Source organism: Amblyomma maculatum, chromosome 3 (assembly GCF_055883805.1).
Source record: "Amblyomma maculatum isolate TAMU_Amacu chromosome 3, ASM5588380v1, whole genome shotgun sequence".
Classification (NCBI taxonomy): Eukaryota; Metazoa; Arthropoda; class Arachnida; order Ixodida; family Ixodidae; genus Amblyomma; species Amblyomma maculatum.
In genome coordinates this window covers 170,202,314-170,216,759 of record NC_139346.1, presented here as the reverse complement: position 1 = coordinate 170,216,759, position 14,446 = coordinate 170,202,314, and the positions used below count along the sequence as shown (strand labels likewise).

Sequence of the window (14,446 nt, the reverse complement as noted above, 5' to 3'; positions counted from 1 at the left end):
AGAATAAGTAACGATGATAATGACTGCCTAAACGAACTACATTCATTGAAAGCAACATCAATTTAGAGGAACTGTCCCGGTAAACTCCCTTAATATGGCCCTCGAAAAAGCAAGCGCTTTAAAAAGCAACGATGTACTTACGAAACGACCAAAGGCTAACACTGAACGCCAGCCTTCTTTTGTAACTAAACACTTCCCCCCCCCCCCCCCCCCCCCCAATGTCCTTCTTAATAAAAACAATATTCTGCGGAAATACCACTCCATGCTAACGTGTAATGAACGCCTGAAGAAAATATTCCCGGAGGCACCAAGGGTAACATACAAACGTAATACAAACCTCAGAGATATTCTAGTACATTCTAAACTAGACAACAAGAATCCAACACAACCGCATCCTTGCGCTCGACGCAGACGTAAGACGTGCAGTCATATGCAAAAGAACACCACGGTTAAAAATACTGCAAGCGATTTCACTTTTCACATAAAATCAGGTTTTAACTGCACATCTTCAAACGTTGTCTACCTTCTAGAATGCTCCTTCTGTCGTAAACAATATATCCGAGAGACAGGGCAATCAGACACAGGCAAAACCTCCGGAAAGCAGTTTCCCAGTATTTCGATCAGAAAGGCCGTAAGTGCGAAAAAAATTAAATTATATATTCTCCAGTCAGGCTTTAAATCTGTGGGAGCGAAAATGTAGAGAGGCATATCTAATCCATAAATTTAGAATATCAGAACCAGCAGGAATAAATATCTCTAAAGGAACATTAGAATCCCTTAAATATACTCCCTCTGTACCACAACATCCCATATAGTGTTAATTGTACAGTTTATTCACAGCACAGACCGCTACTACCGCTACTGCTCCTCGGACCGCACGTGTGGCTCCTGCTGCGTACTGCTTTTGTTCGTTGAGTGCTTTCTCGTGTCGGTCCGCGGGGCCGTAGCCATGTGTTTAGACACTCGACAGTTTCGAGGAAACGCGTGGTGCTGGAAAATAAAAACAACTTCATTAGCCTCGACAAGCCATTGGCCCGGTTAAGTTGATCTAAAATTTTACGCGTTTGAATTGTGGTGCTGGCGGAGAATCTTGAGTTCCTTGGACGGTCAGAAGGTCAAATCAGTCGATATTGTCGACTATAAACCCTGACTGCTCATTGGAGGGTCAAATTCTAAAGTTAAAGCTCAGCTACTTTGGTCACCTGATGAGAAGAGAGGAGTCGCTGGAGAAAGATTTGATGTTGGGAAAGGTTGAGGGTCACCGGAGAAGGGGTAGGCAGCGAACGCGATAGTTAGATGGCATCCTCGAGGCGCTACAGATGAAGTTGTGTGATGTTAGGAAGATAGTGAGAGACCGGAAAGCGTGGCGTGATATGGTCCATAGGGTCACGAAGAGTCGGACACGACTGAATGACTGAACTGAACAGAACTGGAAATTCTTGGATTGGTCACCAGAAGTTGGACCGGGATTGATGGGTAGGATGTGCCCCAATATCCTGGGAAACTGATTTAAGATGTTTTGGCGCGAAATGGGGGGAGCGCGCTGGGTCTCGGCCGTCTCTGGATAGCCATTTTTGTAACCACCTTTATTCGTCTGCCCTGTACGTCTTTGGTCCTGTCTTCAAAAAACGGCCTTTATTCAAGACTTCTGCTGCTCTCCAACGTACAACGTGGCGTCGGACGAGCGGACGAAGGAGTTTGGTGCTCTTCGTTCGACGAACGCCCTATATGATCCACGTCTTCAACATCGTTCGACGGACGCCCTTTCGCAATTTAACTCCACCTGTCAAAAATGACAGTAGGCTAATTCATGTACCAAGCATGGTAGGCGGCGGGCAGCGGGGGTTTCAGAATCATGACGCCGCTTTTTCGTGGTGCTGCGCCTGCCATAGCTAACTATTCAAAAAGCTCACGCTCATTTCTTTAAACCATTCCATGTATTATTTTTTCAATGTCCACTTGCATCGCCAGCACCTGACACTTTCAACTTGCTTATTATAAATGTGTTGAACTAGACCGCTTCTTCACATATGTTAGCAATTCGCGCAGTTCTGCGAACCCTCATAATTATTCGCCTTTGAAAACACTGCATCAAACGATGATTTTAAAGGTCCCATAGTTTTCCTAATCTATAACAACATTGATGTCGGGCTGCCACGATATGAAGAGCCTACCTTTTGACAATATATTACTAAGCCGGCTTCGTGGACGGGAAGCCATATTGGCCCCTACGACCATGACATGCACGCCTTACTGTAATCTACGAATGTATAGCCTTTGCCGGAGGAACTGCTACTGGGCGCTTGGCAGGACAAGGGGAAGGGTGTCCAGGCAGTGCGTGCTCTTTGCCGTTTTTTGTGCGGCAGCGGGCGATTCGCGCTTGTAAGGCAAGATACTGTGCCTGTATATATATATATATATATATATATATATATATATATATATTGCCAGGGGGCGCTCAGAGTGAAAGACGACGTTGAAGTGAATCGGCTCCGGACTCGCAGGACGTATCTAAACCTTGGACCGTGTGATTCTACCTGTACCGGCTCTGTTAATCTACCCCCTGTCGCCAACACCGTGACAAATCTGGTGGAGGTGCGGGGTCCCGTACCCCTACGCTAAGCAGGAGTGCTGGTCATATATTCGTGGAAACGCCCGTTCACCGCACTAGCCGCAGGCAACGAGGCCTACCACCTGAGTATTCCCCCTCGGGCATGACTACCAGTAGCCACGACGTCGTCGCAATGCCTGGCACGACCCCCACCTACGTGACGTTGCAAAACCCCCGCGTCCCAAAGACCTTTCACGGGGACACCTATGAAGACGTCGACGACTGGTTGCAGCACTACGAAAGGGTAGCTACATTCAACCTCTGGGATGACGCTGCACGGCTTCGAAATGTATATTTCAGCCTCGAAGATGGCGCTCGGACGTGGTTCGAGAACCATGAAGAGCAGCTGTGGTCTTGGAGTGAGTTCAAACGTCATCTTGCGGCAACTTACGGAAGCTCAGATCGCCGCGAACGGGCCGAACGCGCTCTACACACTCGGATCCAAATGCCTAACGAAACTGTAGCGGCGTATATCGAAGACATGACGCGCCTGTTTAAGCGTGCGGATCCTACGATGTCCGAGGACAAAAAGCTGCGCTACCTCATGCGTGGCGTCAAAGAGCAGCTTTTCGCTGGCCTGGTGCGCAGCCCGCCGAAAACTGTTGCAGAATTCTTTGCTGAAACATCCACTATAGAGAAAGTGCTTCAACAGCGAGCTTCGGCACGGGATCCCACCATCCACGCCGCCTCCGTCTCTGCTGAGTTCCCATCGCACAGCATGGACACATCGGCGCTACGGGAGCTCATACGTTCCGTTGTGCGCGACGAACTCCGACTGATGTATGGCACACCTCAACCAGCTCCTTCCTCCATCGCCAGCGTTGTCCGCGACGAGGTACAGCAAGCGCTCCGGCCTCCATTTCCAATCGGTGAACCTGGCCCTACTCCTCCTCCTGCACCACCAGAGTGTCACCGCCCTACATACTCCCAGGTGCTGCAATACTCTCCGCCCTCGTCGCCGTCCCTGATTCCTCCGAACGTAGCTGGGCCGAAAACAGCAGCCCCCGTGATCCAGTACGTCACAGATTCTCGACCGCCTACACGGAAAGCAGACGAGTGGCGTACCCCCGACCGACGGCCGCTATGCTTTCACTGCGGCGAACCGGGTCATGTCTATCGGCGCTGTCCCTACCGTCGACTAGGTCTCGAAGGGTTTTCCGCTGGTTCTCCGCGGCCTCGCTACGGCGAACGGCCTCGAGCCGTTGAAGATTTCGTCAATGATCAGCGCCGGATCGTTCCGTCTCGTCTGCGACCATCTAGATCACCGTCACCCAGGTCTCACCCGTCGCCATCTGCTACGAGTTCCTCATGGGCAGCGCAGGGCCGCTCGCCCAGTCCCCAGAGGGAAAACTGAAACCAGCGACCTTCGGGGGTAGGCTCGCTGGAAATCGCGGCGCGGGAGACCCCCCATTGATGCGGACACGGAAAGACTACGCATCGACATTGGAAAAGTCCGCGGTTACCGATCATACCGCCACCTCGACGCCACCACGACGCACCTGCAACCACGACGAATTGCCGGTGGAATCGACGACGAAACGACGCACCCGCAACGACGACGAATTGCCGGTGGAACAAACGACGCAACCACGCACCCGCAACGACGACGAATTGCCGGTGGAACAAACGACGCAACCGCGCACCCGCAACGACGACGAATTGCCGGTGGGACACATGACGCAACAAGGCACCCGCAACGACGACGAACTGCCGGTGGAACGGACGCTGCAACAACGCACCTGCAACGACGACGAATTGCAGGTGAAGCAGACCGCGTACACCAACGCAGAGCACTCAAAGACTCAGAAGCCTGACATTCGCGAGCAGATTTCGTTGGACATACCCGTAGTACTGGATGGTCGCCATGTTCGGGCTCTGTTGGATACTGGCGCTGATTATTCTATTTTGAGCTGCCAGTTTGCCGCAGTTCTCAAGAAGGTTTTGACTCCGTGGGCTGGCACAAACGTTCGCACCGCGGGTGGTCATCTGATTACTCCTCTGGGCATGTGCACGGCCAGAGTTCAAATTCAAGAATCAACATTTGTGGTAAGCTGCCTTGTTCTGAAAAGCTGTTCGCGTGACCTGATTCTGGGCGTAGATTTCCTTCGTGAATATGGCGCAATTATTGACCTCCGGAATTCTAAGGTCTCGTTTTCTACTGAAAAAGCAGTGGCCCTCAGCGGTGCAAAGCGACCACTCAATGTGCTTCGAGTTTATGAGGACAGTGTCACTGCCACCCCGAACCAGCACCTTCGTTAATGTCAAATGCAATGCCCTTAACGATGGTGACGCAATAGCCGAAACTAACGTATCGTTACTGTTGACACAAGGAGTCTGCGTGGCCCGCAGTTTGATACATCTTCACCGTGGTCATTCCAAGGTACTTGTTACAAATTTTTCGCACGAGTATCGGCACCTTTTTCGTGACACTTCCGTAGCTTTCGCCGAACGCATATCTGATGTCTCCGAGTGCTTGTCCGCAGAAACCGTGCCACCGCCCACATCCCTCGACAATCTCGATGTCAGCTCAGAGCTATCGGTCAGCCAGCGCGACCAGCTGTTTTCATTGTTACTCGAATTCAAAGAGTGTTTTGCATCGTCGTCAAAAGTGAATCAAACTCCCATCGCCAAGCACCAGATCGTGACGTTCGATAATGTGCGCCCAATCCCTTACAAAAATGGATATTGAATTTCTGTTACCCACGTAATGTGTTTTTGATGAGTCATCAACCACTCAAAGGAGATTCAAGATTAGATGTGTTTTAACATCATATCCGCAGCAGACTTTCCTTTGAGATCACACATGAAGTTTTGTGCTTGGAAAACGCAACAGTATTTTTGGGTAGGATATAATGTGGAAATACATTGACTTTCTCAAATGAGGAAATGTATACATCACTAAGTGAATATATATTATTTCTTTGTTAACTGCACACTTTCAGAGCCCTATGTTTTTATTTCTGATTAGCATATGTAGGATGTTGCCTAAGAAACAATTTTTATGTGTTTTAACATGAGATCCGCAACAGACTTTCATTTGAGATTACGCAAGAAGTTTTATACTTGGAAAACAAAACAGTATTTTTGTATAGGAGCTAATGTGGAAATACATTGACTTTCTCAAATGAGGGAAATTATACATCACTAAGCGAATGTATATTCTTTACTATGTTTTCATTTCTGTTTAGCATGCACTGTAAAAACAAAAACAACTTTTTGGACAGTTGTTTCATTCAAAACACGCTTACACCCTGCGTCTTGGGTGTTTGTGCCATTGCAAATCACTTCTTGCTAAGCGAATGGGTGCTGTGGTTGGACAATATGCTTGAGGGTGTTACGGGCAAGGATATTGTTGTGTACGCGAACCGACGAACTGCCACACCGCCTCCAAGCTAACGGACGCAAGGCCGCTCCATTTCCAATGCCTCCTTGCACCTGCGAGCAGGCCGTTTTGGAGAGACCAGCAGGGGCCCCCGGCCTGCGCCGACGACGACGCGCGGACGTAACCCGAGCCGTGCGTTGACTCGGAACTGGACCGTCCTGGGAGCATGTGCGCGACCAGGGAACGAGAAGCAATGCCTTCTTTATAATGCATGATATTTTGCGTTTCTTAAGCTTTCGAGCTCCTTGCTCTGCGTATAGATTAGCCGAGCTCTCAGTCATCGCAACGCTTCCCGAAATGTTTAGATACAAATAAGATTTAGTTACCAGTAAAATAGTGTTGGCGCTGCTGCGCTTGCCGGTATTGAAGCTTGGTCGCACTTTTTTCCTTAAAGGTTCGTGCTACAGCTCCGTGTTCAGCGAAAATTACGCCCAAGGTAGCAACCACCGAAGAGCCAGCGCTGATAAATTTGCCAGCGATGCCAAACTCGACATGTTAAATGACTGAAGTGGTCAAAATAGTGCGCATAGGTATCTAGAACATTAGATGCAAGTTCTAAAGGTCAAGAAGTTGTAATTTTTAGAGCAGCCGGAATGGCCTGTACACTTCGAAACATGCTTCGAAACATTGTCCCAATCTTATGAATGCAGTCCAGACATAAGAAGCAAATACGTTACCAACATTACCACCTTCCCGAGTGGCCGAGTGGTTAGCGTAGAAAGCTACGGTATAAGAGGTACCCAGTTCGAATCGCGCCAGCGGTGCAGTTTTTTTTTTCGCTTAGTTTTAATTTTTTTTTATTTTTTAGCATTTTTAATGTAGTTGAGGTGCTTCGCTACGTTTTAGCTTTTACTTTTTATCCAAAAGTGCTCATTGGTCAACACTCATGAACAACACACAAGAAATGCACACATTAGGTACCAACCAGAAACACGGTGGCCAACTTTCTTGTGAAACTCATCAAAAATGCATCAAGAAAATGTATAGAAATGTTAATGTGCATGATGAGGAATGTAATTACAGTTTAATCAGAAACTCATTAAGCTTTTCTGTAAGGGATCCGCCAGCACCCCTACCGCGTCTCTTCGACCGAGCGCGAAGTTATTAGGTCACAAGTCAAGGAAATGCTCGAAGATGAGGTTATCCAGCCTTCCAATAGCCCGTGGTCCTCCCCGGTCGTTCTAGTTAAAAAGAAAGACGGCACGTTACGTTTTTGCGTCGATTACCGCAAACTGAACGCCGTAACCAAGAAGGATGTCTACCCCTTGCCGCGGATTGACGACTCTCTCGACCGCCTTCGGCGTGCAAAGTATTTTTCGTCCGTCGATCTAAAAAGTGGCTACTGGCAGATTGAGGTCGATGAGCGAGATCGTGAGAAGACGGCCTTCGTCACACCCGACGGCCTTTACGAATTTAAAGTTCTACCTTTCGGCCTGTGTTCCGCGCCGGCCACATTTCAGCGGATGATGGACACAGTCCTCGCCGGCCTTAAATGGCAGTGTTGTCTAGTCTACCTAGATGACGTGGTGGTCTTCGCAGAATCATTTGCACAACATCTTCAGCGCCTGCGGTCAGTACTCGAAGCCCTTCGATCCGCTAACTTGACACTTAAGCCACAGAAATGCCACTTTGGCTACCGAGAGCTTAAATTTCTCGGCCATGTCGTCAGCGCCGCCGGCGTGAAGCCCGACCCTGACAAGATTGCTGCTGTTGCGGAATTTCCGATTCCACGTGACAAGAAAGCTGTTCGCCGATTTCTCGGCTTGTGCAGTTACTACCGGCGTTTTATCGATAACTTCGCTGATCTCGCTGAACCGCTGACTCAGCTCACCCGGGGAGACACCCCTTTTGTTTGGACGCACGAACAAGAAGCTGCTTTTGCCGAGCTGCGTCTCCGCCTCCAATCGCCGCCTGTTCTGGCCCATTTCGATGAGCAGGGGGAGACAGAAATACACACCGACGCCAGTAACATTGGCCTTGGGGCGGTTCTCGTGCAACGTCAAGAGGGTGTTGAACGAGTCATCGCCTATGCCAGCCGTACTTTATCCCGCGCCGAGACGAACTATTCAACTACTGAAAAGGAATGCCTCGCCATTATTTGGGCTGCTGCGAAATTTCGCCCCTATCTTTATGGTCGCCCATTTAAAGTTGTCACTGACCACCATTCTTTGTGTTGGCTGGCCAACCTGCGTGACCCATGCGGCCGCCTGGCGCGATGGAGCCTTCGCCTACAGGAGTTCGATCTCACTATTGTTTATAAGTCCGGACTTAAGCATGAAGATGCTGACACGCTCTCCCGCGCGCCTGTCGAGCTCGCTCCACCAGACACGGATGACGCTGACAGTTTCCTCGGAGCTGTTGATGCTTCAGATATGTCACATCAGCAGCGTGCAGATCCAGATTTACGAGCACTGATTGATTATTTAGAAGGTCAGCCAGCCACCATACCTAAGTGCTTTTCTCGGAGCCTCTCAACTTTCTGCCTGAGAGGTGGTGTGCTTTATAAGCAGAACTCTAGATCCGAGTCAAGAACCTACCTCCTCGTGGTACCCACAGCTCTGAGAGAGGAAATCCTTTCCGCGTGCCACGATGAACCAACATCTGGCCACTTGGGCTATTCTCGCACACTTGCTAGGATACGACAGACATTCTACTGGCCCAACCTTGCCACTGTTGTTAAGCGCTATGTCAAGAGCTGTCGGCAATGTCAGCGTCGGAAGGTTCCGCAATCAAAGCCTGCGGGCCTCCTCATGCCCATAATACCACCACGAGCACCATTTGATCAAGTCGGCATGGACCTTCTCGGTCCTTTCCCTCGGTCCTCTGGTGGCAACCGTTGGATAATCATCGCCACAGACTATCTGACTCGCTATGCCGAGACCAAAGCGTTACCTAGTGGTACAGCGTCTGAAGTTGCCCATTTCTTTGTACACCAGATCATACTACGGCACGGTGCTCCTACCTGTATTATTACTGATAGAGGGACTGCCTTTACTTCAAAAATGATGGCCGAAGTCTTTCATCTCAGTGGTACGGCGCATCGAAAAGCTACTGCTTACCATCCGCAGACCAATGGGCTGACGGAAAGGCTTAATAAGACCATCGCGGATATGCTGGCGATGTACGTCGACGCCCAGCACAAGACTTGGGATGCGATCGTACCATATGTGACGTTCGCATACAATACGGCAGTCCAAGAGACCACACGTTTCACGCCGTTTCGCCTCGTTTACGGCAGGGAGGTTCGGACGATGCTGGACGCAATGCTCCCTTACCAAACAGATACCGAACTTTGTTCTGACGCCGAGCAGTTTGCCCAAGATGCTGAGCAAGCACGCCAACTAGCACGCGTCCACATCACCCAGCAACAAGACAGGGATTCACGCCGGTACAACCTCCGCCACAGACAAGCTTCCTACAACACCGGGGACCAGGTCTGGGTGTGGACTCCTGTTCGACGCCGCGGCCTTTCAGACAAGCTAATTTGCCGCTACTTCGGACCGTATAAAATCGTGCGACGCATCAGTAACGTCAATTACGAGGTGCTCCCGGATGGATCAGAGCACACAGGCCGTCGGCTACCTCGTCCAGAGACAGTTCATGTCTTGCGACTGAAGCCGTACTTTGCACGGTGACTGACAAACTACATCTACAAACTTTTTTTTGAGGGGGGGAGGTTGCTTTTGTACGCTTGTGTGCACGTGTAACTGTGTGCGTTACGCTTAAGGAGGGAGGAATGCCAGGGGGCGCTCAGAGTGAAAGACGACGTTGAAGTGAATCGGCTCCGGACTCGCAGGACGTACCTGAACCTTGGACCGTGTGATTCTACCTGTACCGGCTCTGTTAATCTGCCCCCTGTCGCCAACACCGTGACAATATTATATATATATATATATATATATATATATATATATATATATATATATATATATATATATATATATATATATATTTCATCTGCATTCTCCCACATCGTCACCCATCATGATCTTCTTTCTTCTCCCCTTCCCCAGTGCAGAGTAGCAGGCCAGATTTGAATTATTCCGGCCAACCTCCCTGCTTTTCCTTTCAATAAATCCATCTATCTATCTACGAATGTATTCAAGAATCCCCATGCAGGTATTCCAAATAGTGTCAGTCGGTTCAAAATCGGGCGGCCAGATATACCTCACTTAATTGCTCCCTTCATGCCAGCATCTACAATCTCGCAGTCACCTACACTCTTGTAAAAACAAACACTCGTCCCTGTGTGTCAGGCAAGTTTTTCCAGACGTTTCTGTTAGCCTTCTGACCGAAGAGGATGCAAATAACTATCAATTCTTGAGATCGGTCATAGATTAAGACAGAGTCGTGAATATAAAAAATAATGTAATATACGAAGCGCCCCGGAGATTTTTAATCACATCGCAATGCATCCTATAGTTGGAAACCTTGAATTTCGCTCACCTCATCGCTTACGTGCCCAACAAGGCTCTCCTGAAGTCGTGAAGCTTCCCTCTCCATGGCTGCCTTTGCAGCCGCAACTGCTGCCGGCGGCCGCTTTGTGGACGCGCTTTCAGCACCAGGACTTGACCGCGCATTCGGCACAGCCTGAGCAGCGCCTACACTGTTGTTGTCCCTTGCCAGGGCCCCCTGCGCGCCGCTAGATCTTCGGCGTTGCTTTTCGTATTCTTCACAAGTCTTGAACTCGTGGACGGCATTACACTTTAAGCACGTGATTTGTTGGCACAGCGGACAGATTAGTTGCTGCATGCTCACACCAACGTAGGCTACGAACGGGCATCCGGGTTTAGCGCACTCAGCCTGAATCTCGTCCTCTTCATCGGGAAACTGAGAGGGGAGACAAACCTGGAGTAAAAAAACAAGCACAATCAGCTGGTGAGCGGTAATACTCAGATTGGCGGCGCCAATCAGCCAAGGACGGCGGAAAAGCACTAATTACGTATACGCTTTCCCCCCTTGGGGATAAAGATCTCTCATCTTCCCCTTTAAAGTCGACTGTCCACCAAGGTCGCCGCGGTGGTACTTCTAGACCACTGTAGCGGTAGTTACATTATCACAATAGAGATATTAGAGAGTTTTAGCTTACCGTGATCCGCGATCCGCTACTGGGATCCTCCACTGCGCGTTCCACTGCGCATGCCCAGACCTCCCTTGACGCCGACAGATGGCGCCACATTCCCGACGCGGAACACAGACCTGCCGCTTCGAGACCAATCAGCTTGACCGCCCCGCCCACGCGCGGTAGAGAGCCACGGTGGCGGATCGCGGATCACGGTAAGCTAAATATCTCTATTTAGCTTACAGTGATCCGCGATCCGCCACCGTGACCCGCTACCATGCGTGGGCGGGGCGCACAAGCTGATTGGTCCCGACGCAGCAAGTCTATGTGCCGACATCGAGTATGTGGCGCCATCTATCGGCGTCAAGGTTTCTGAGCATGCGTAGTGAAACGCGCGGTGGCGGTTCACGGTAGTGGATCGCGGATCACAGTAAGCTAAAACTCTTATTAATGGCGCCAGCATCGCGGCAGCACGAGCGCCGCCGACGGCTTCGTGATGGAGCCCGCAGGATGCATCCGCGCTCAACGATTCCCGAGTCCGCATGTAGACCATTTACAAAGGCTCGGTGACTATAACTTTAAATGCGGATCTTGTGCAAGGCAGACAGCATGCGTGTTTTCTTCGCACGGCACTTGCATGTCAGACCCATGCGATGCACGCGCTGCATCTTGCCTCTGCTTTCAGGTTTCTGCAATATTATGTTCACGTTACCTGCCAGAACCTAGCCCGTTATAACGAACTTACGCTCTGCACACAGCTGCACTATGGTTTTCAGGGTCGAAATTGGCGCTTAATGTGTGCGCGCGACAACTGCCCCCGATATGTACTGAGCGTCTGGTGCGCTCGCATTGAGGCTATACATTTGTCTGACGATCCCCGAAATGTGGAACAAGATCGTATTTGTCAGCTTTTTCTTCCGCCTGGAGCTCTCGCTACGATTGGAGCAGCCAAAAAAAGAGCCCATAGCTATTTTAAGGGGTGGTTGCAAGCGATTTAACACGACAGGAGGTGATGGTCAGGGGGAACTAGAGTCGGTGGTTCGTAGCATGGCCGACTGGTATTCCGAGATTCCCGAATGTTACGTCGGTGCGGGACACGTATACTTTGTTGCGTAGGTTGAGATCTTCAGTATATAGACAATACTTTTGCCATTTCCAACAACTCCAGCCTCTATCGTGATCCCCTGCACTGCACCCCTCCCCTATCTTCTCGTCCCTCAAGATTCTGAACAAAGGCAACCAGTGACCTCGGCGTAGTCTGCTGCATTTTCAAGGCGACAGAACGAAGCGACACCTGTTTCCAAGTGATGTGGGATCATGACAAGGTGCACGCGCTTTCAAATTGAAATTCAATCTTTGGAATACTTTATACACAAGTTACACGCTATCGAAATTGTCACGGGTTGAGCTAATAACAACCCGCTGTACCTACATTCACTGCAACCGTTGCTTCTGTTATACCTGTAACCTAAACAACGAGGTACACAAGACCGGCAAAACAAGGAATTATTCTGCGTCTAATAACAGTAGTGTCCGTTCCGTGGACGTGACGCCAAAATTTCCCTGCAGCTATCTCTCAGACGTCGGCCAGATAATTAATTTTTAAAAAAAATTGTTAACTTCGCAAGACTCCCCGCTGTAGGGCGTAGGGGAAGCCAGAAATGCAAGGAATAAAAAGAGGGGGCACGGCTAAAGGTGGCAACAACGCACAAGCGAGGACAATTCGCGCCCGTATGTACAACCTGATGTTGGTACTGCTCGCAGGTGAGGGTGCCGTGAATGGCTTTGCACCGCAGACAGGTGGTGTGGCGGCACTTGTAACAGGGCAGTTCAGTCGCACTGGCGTCCACCAGTTTCTCGTAGCCGCAGTCTTCAGTGGCACAAATGGCGAGCACTTTGGGACCACCTGCGGCGGGCAGCTGTCGAGCCTGGTCAGCGTCCGAGGACGAGTTCTAGAAAACGGAGCAATAGATATAAACGAAAAAAAAAAAAACTGTGCATCCGGTGTGAGGGTAGCCTGCAGTCGTTTACGGATATGTCAAGAGAAGTACTAATTTCCTAATGTTGAACATGAGTATTCGGTCAGTGCATGGGCAGTGAAAGCGCTTATATCCCACAGCAGGTCTCACTGGAGGCTCGTTAAGCCATTCGTTTTTTTCTAAAAAGCTTTCCATACAAAAAGCGCTCAAGACTTGTTAATATTAGTTGGGAGCTTATTGGTACAAGGACGCCTATAAGGCCAAATTGCGCCAGAGTGATGTTCAACTTCCGGTATCTTACGCAAACCTTATCTTAGGGTATATGGGTATCTTAGGTGGGTCAGAGAAATAACTCGTATTAGTGACATTCCAGTCGAAGAAGAAGAAATAGGCGTGGCCAGGCCATGTAGAGCGAAGAGAGGACAACCGATGGTTATCCTCTCCTGAGCATCCGGCACCTGAGCACAGCTGGCCTTTCAGCAACCAATCCTGCCTCATATGTCACATGGACGCAGGGAACTCATCATCGCTCACTTCTGGACTTCATAAAATCAGCCAACCTTTTTCCAGTCATTTATTCATCCTTCATCTCATTTCCTACTGATGCCCTGAGGCAATAAATATCGATTAAAAAAAGATAACCGATGGTCGCTTAGAATAACAAATTGGATTCCAAGGGTAGAAATGCATAGTAGGGTTTAGCCGAAAGCCGAGGGGGGGGGGGGGGGGGAATTAAATTTGCAAGGGTCAAGTGGATGCGGATAGCACATAACCGGGTTAATTGGATGAATATGGGAGATGTCTTCGGCTTTCAATCACGTTTTTCTTGCAACATCTTCAGCCTTCTGGAGTGTGAAACTGGCTCCTGTGAACGAGGTGGGGACATCGACACCAGGTCCATAGCTTCTGTGCCTAGCCGTAAGTGAAGGCAGTTGCTGTCCCCGCTTCACTGCTTCAGCATAGTTGTAATTAGCTTGGAGACGGAAAAGTTTTCTAGCCTCAGGGTATGGACGGAGTGTGAAAAAAATGTGCTAATAAATGTTAGAACGATATGCTTTTTCTATCTCTGTATTGTTTCTCCTCGCTATGATTCTGCGGGCTGCACAATTACTCCTTGCGCAGCAAGTTCTATCTTTGCACCTGTGCTCAGTAGCAGTTCCTGCTTAGAAATAACGCCCACCGTATATTTAAAGGTGCGGTAAAAAGTCGCTTGCACATAAAATCCACCAAGGTTGTGTAGAGATAGCTGTTTAAGGGAAGCTGAAATGCTTGTTTGACATTTTTCCTAGATGCGCGCATTAGAATATATGAAATCTGTAGATTAAGCTCCCGAAATGATTTCGCGGTACGATATAAAGTTATGACGTAATTTACTATTAAATTTGCGACAAGTCTCAGGTCTCTCCTCACAA

The 14,446-nt window shown here is 49.4% G+C and overlaps 1 protein-coding gene across 1 annotated transcript in view; it reads right to left on the bottom strand.

Moving 5' to 3' along the window:
* The window catches only part of LOC146196875 (uncharacterized), a 99,804-nt gene that overhangs the window by 72,037 nt on the left and 13,321 nt on the right, over positions 1-14,446 (bottom strand). The window contains exons 3-4 of the mRNA XM_084598568.1: positions 12,798-13,007; positions 10,440-10,841 (exon numbers count right to left, since the gene is read on the bottom strand). Of these exons, the coding sequence (XP_084454694.1) occupies positions 10,440-10,841; positions 12,798-13,007 (612 nt within the window). The remainder of the gene's footprint in view (positions 1-10,439; positions 10,842-12,797; positions 13,008-14,446) is intronic.